Source organism: Atta colombica, unplaced genomic scaffold, assembly GCF_001594045.1.
Source record: "Atta colombica isolate Treedump-2 unplaced genomic scaffold, Acol1.0 scaffold166, whole genome shotgun sequence".
In the NCBI taxonomy this organism is placed as follows: domain Eukaryota; kingdom Metazoa; phylum Arthropoda; class Insecta; order Hymenoptera; family Formicidae; genus Atta; species Atta colombica.
The window spans coordinates 1145069-1147872 of NW_017259257.1; the positions used below are offsets into that span (position 1 = coordinate 1145069).

A 2804-nucleotide genomic window follows, 5' to 3' on the forward strand; every position below is an offset into this window, starting at 1 on the left:
ACTTTGTAGTAAATTAATAAGAAAAATAATTTTAAAGATTTTTGTATAGGATATAGAATAGCGGTTACAGTTGTTTCCTTCAAAAAATATTAAAAGAATGTCATCCTTTATTTTTTAATTTATTTGTTAAATTTAAAAAATTGGTTTCTTTTTTTAAATTATAGTTATCTCATTTGTCTAAAAAATTTTATAGTTGTACATTCTCATTAGTGATAACATTTTTATTTCTAATTTTTGTTATATTTATTTGTGTTTACTATAAAATATTAAACAAAGGAGTATCATATAAGAATCATTACATTTGATATATAATTAATGTTTTATATTTCAGTGGTGAAGATTTGGCGACGGCTATCCTTCGTAAGAAGGATAGGCCAAATAGACTGTTGGTTGATGAAGCAATTGCCGATGATAATTCCGTGGTTGCCCTTTCTCAAGCGAAAATGGACGAGTTGCAATTGTTTCGTGGAGATACTGTATTGCTGAAAGGGAAAAGGCGTAAGGAAACAGTGTGCATCGTACTTTCAGATGACACCTGTCCGGATGAGAAAATCCGTATGAATCGCGTTGTTAGAAATAACTTACGTGTACGTCTAAGCGATGTCGTTTCTGTACAAGCATGTCCAGAAGTCAAGTATGGAAAACGTATTCATGTGCTGCCAATGGATGACACTGTTGATGGTCTTGCTGGGTAAATTTAACGTTATGTCTAAGGTTTAGAACGTAAATGAAATATAGATCCAAAGTAGATTTCATTCTATTATTTTCATTTAATATAACCTTCAATTTTTTAATTGATCTTATAAAATTGAGAGTATTGAAGGGATCGAATTTGGTATCTGCAAATTATAGGTCTATTCTTTTTAGCTGGACTTTTGTATTAATTCATCTTTCTTTCTTTTCTCTTTAGAGGAAAAGAAAAAGAAGAAAGATGAATTGCCAAAAAGAATAAACCTTTTGAATCAGTCATTTTCACATAAAACCAAACATCACTCTAATAAAATTGAGATATATATGTATAATAATTTACAAGCTTAATATCAGTAACTCTAAAATGAGACTTAAAAAAGTACTGAAAATATCTAATTGCAGTAAAACCATGAATTGGTATTATCTTTTTGAAATTAATTTTGCATTTTACTTTTAATTATGTAATATTTTTATGATGGTATAAATATAAAAAAATAAATATATAAATAAATATATAAATATATTATGTATTTTTCGATTTTTGTAGAAATCTATTTGAAGTCTATTTAAAACCATACTTCCTGGAAGCATATCGTCCTATTCACAAAGATGATAATTTTATTGTACGAGGTGGCATGCGAGCTGTGGAGTTCAAAGTTGTAGAAACTGATCCGGGACCATTTTGCATTGTGGCGCCTGATACAGTGATACATTGTGAAGGTGATCCGATAAAACGAGAGGTCAGAAAAATATATGTTATATATGTTTTTAGTATCTTCAATAATGACGTAGATAATAAAGAGCATTTATTTACAGGAGGAAGAAGAAGCATTAAATGCTGTAGGTTACGACGATATCGGTGGCGTCCGTAAGCAGTTGGCACAAATTAAGGAAATGGTAGAGTTACCTCTGCGACATCCATCTTTGTTTAAAGCTATCGGCGTTAAGCCACCACGTGGTATATTGTTATATGGGCCACCAGGTACAGGAAAAACTCTCATTGCACGTGCTGTAGCAAACGAGACCGGAGCATTCTTCTTTCTCATAAACGGTATACAATCTGAATACAAGCAAAATAGTATTTAATTATAGGAATAAAAATGTATAACATGAATTAGGAACATGAGGCAGAGGAACATAAGATATTTAAAGACTTCCCTCTTTCTACGCAGGTCCTGAAATTATGAGCAAATTGGCTGGTGAATCTGAAAGCAACTTGCGGAAGGCATTCGAGGAAGCCGAGAAAAATTCTCCGGCCATTATATTTATTGATGAACTTGATGCGATCGCACCGAAACGTGAAAAGGTTCACCAAGTCAAATTTAATATCTTTTATAAATCGCATTTTGAAATAAAAATTATGTTTTTTTTTTATATAGACGCATGGTGAAGTCGAAAGGCGTATTGTATCTCAACTGTTGACACTGATGGACGGTATGAAGCAAAGCTCCCATGTAATTGTAATGGCAGCTACCAATCGACCGAATAGCATCGATGGGGCATTGCGCCGATTCGGACGTTTCGATAGAGAGATTGACATTGGTATACCGGATGCTACTGGCCGATTGGAAATTTTGAGAATCCATACGAAGAATATGAAGCTTGCTGATGATGTCGATTTAGAAGAGGTACCATTTATTTTTACTTTTAATAGATCAAAATAGTTAACATTTTATATAGCTGTAAAATAATATTATATTTAAAAAAATATCACTAGATTGCAGCAGAAACTCATGGACACGTTGGTGCCGATTTGGCGTCTTTATGTTCCGAAGCGGCTCTTCAACAAATTCGTGAAAAAATGGATCTCATAGACTTGGAAGACGACCATATAGACGCAGAAGTCTTATCTTCGCTTGCGGTAACAATGGAAAACTTCAAGGTGGGTTATTTCTTGTATTTATTCATATCGTTTTCTAAATGAAAGTATCTTTTTGTTAAATCTCAATATCTTTTGTTAAAGTATGCAATGACGAAAAGCAGTCCGAGTGCTCTACGTGAGACCATTGTGGAGGTACCGACGGTCACCTGGGATGATATTGGAGGTTTACAAAATGTTAAAATGGAATTGCAAGAATTGGTGCAGGTAAAAATAGATACAAGATTTAATATAT

At 32.8% G+C, this 2804-nt stretch overlaps 1 protein-coding gene across 1 annotated transcript in view; it reads left to right on the top strand.

The window, feature by feature from the left end:
- Positions 1–2804, top strand: part of LOC108686244 (transitional endoplasmic reticulum ATPase TER94) — a 6555-nt gene that overhangs the window by 790 nt on the left and 2961 nt on the right. The window contains exons 2-8 of the mRNA XM_018191444.1: positions 332–691; positions 1238–1430; positions 1507–1741; positions 1863–1996; positions 2070–2318; positions 2408–2572; positions 2654–2776. Coding sequence (XP_018046933.1) covers positions 332–691; positions 1238–1430; positions 1507–1741; positions 1863–1996; positions 2070–2318; positions 2408–2572; positions 2654–2776 — 1459 coding nt within the window. The remainder of the gene's footprint in view (positions 1–331; positions 692–1237; positions 1431–1506; positions 1742–1862; positions 1997–2069; positions 2319–2407; positions 2573–2653; positions 2777–2804) is intronic.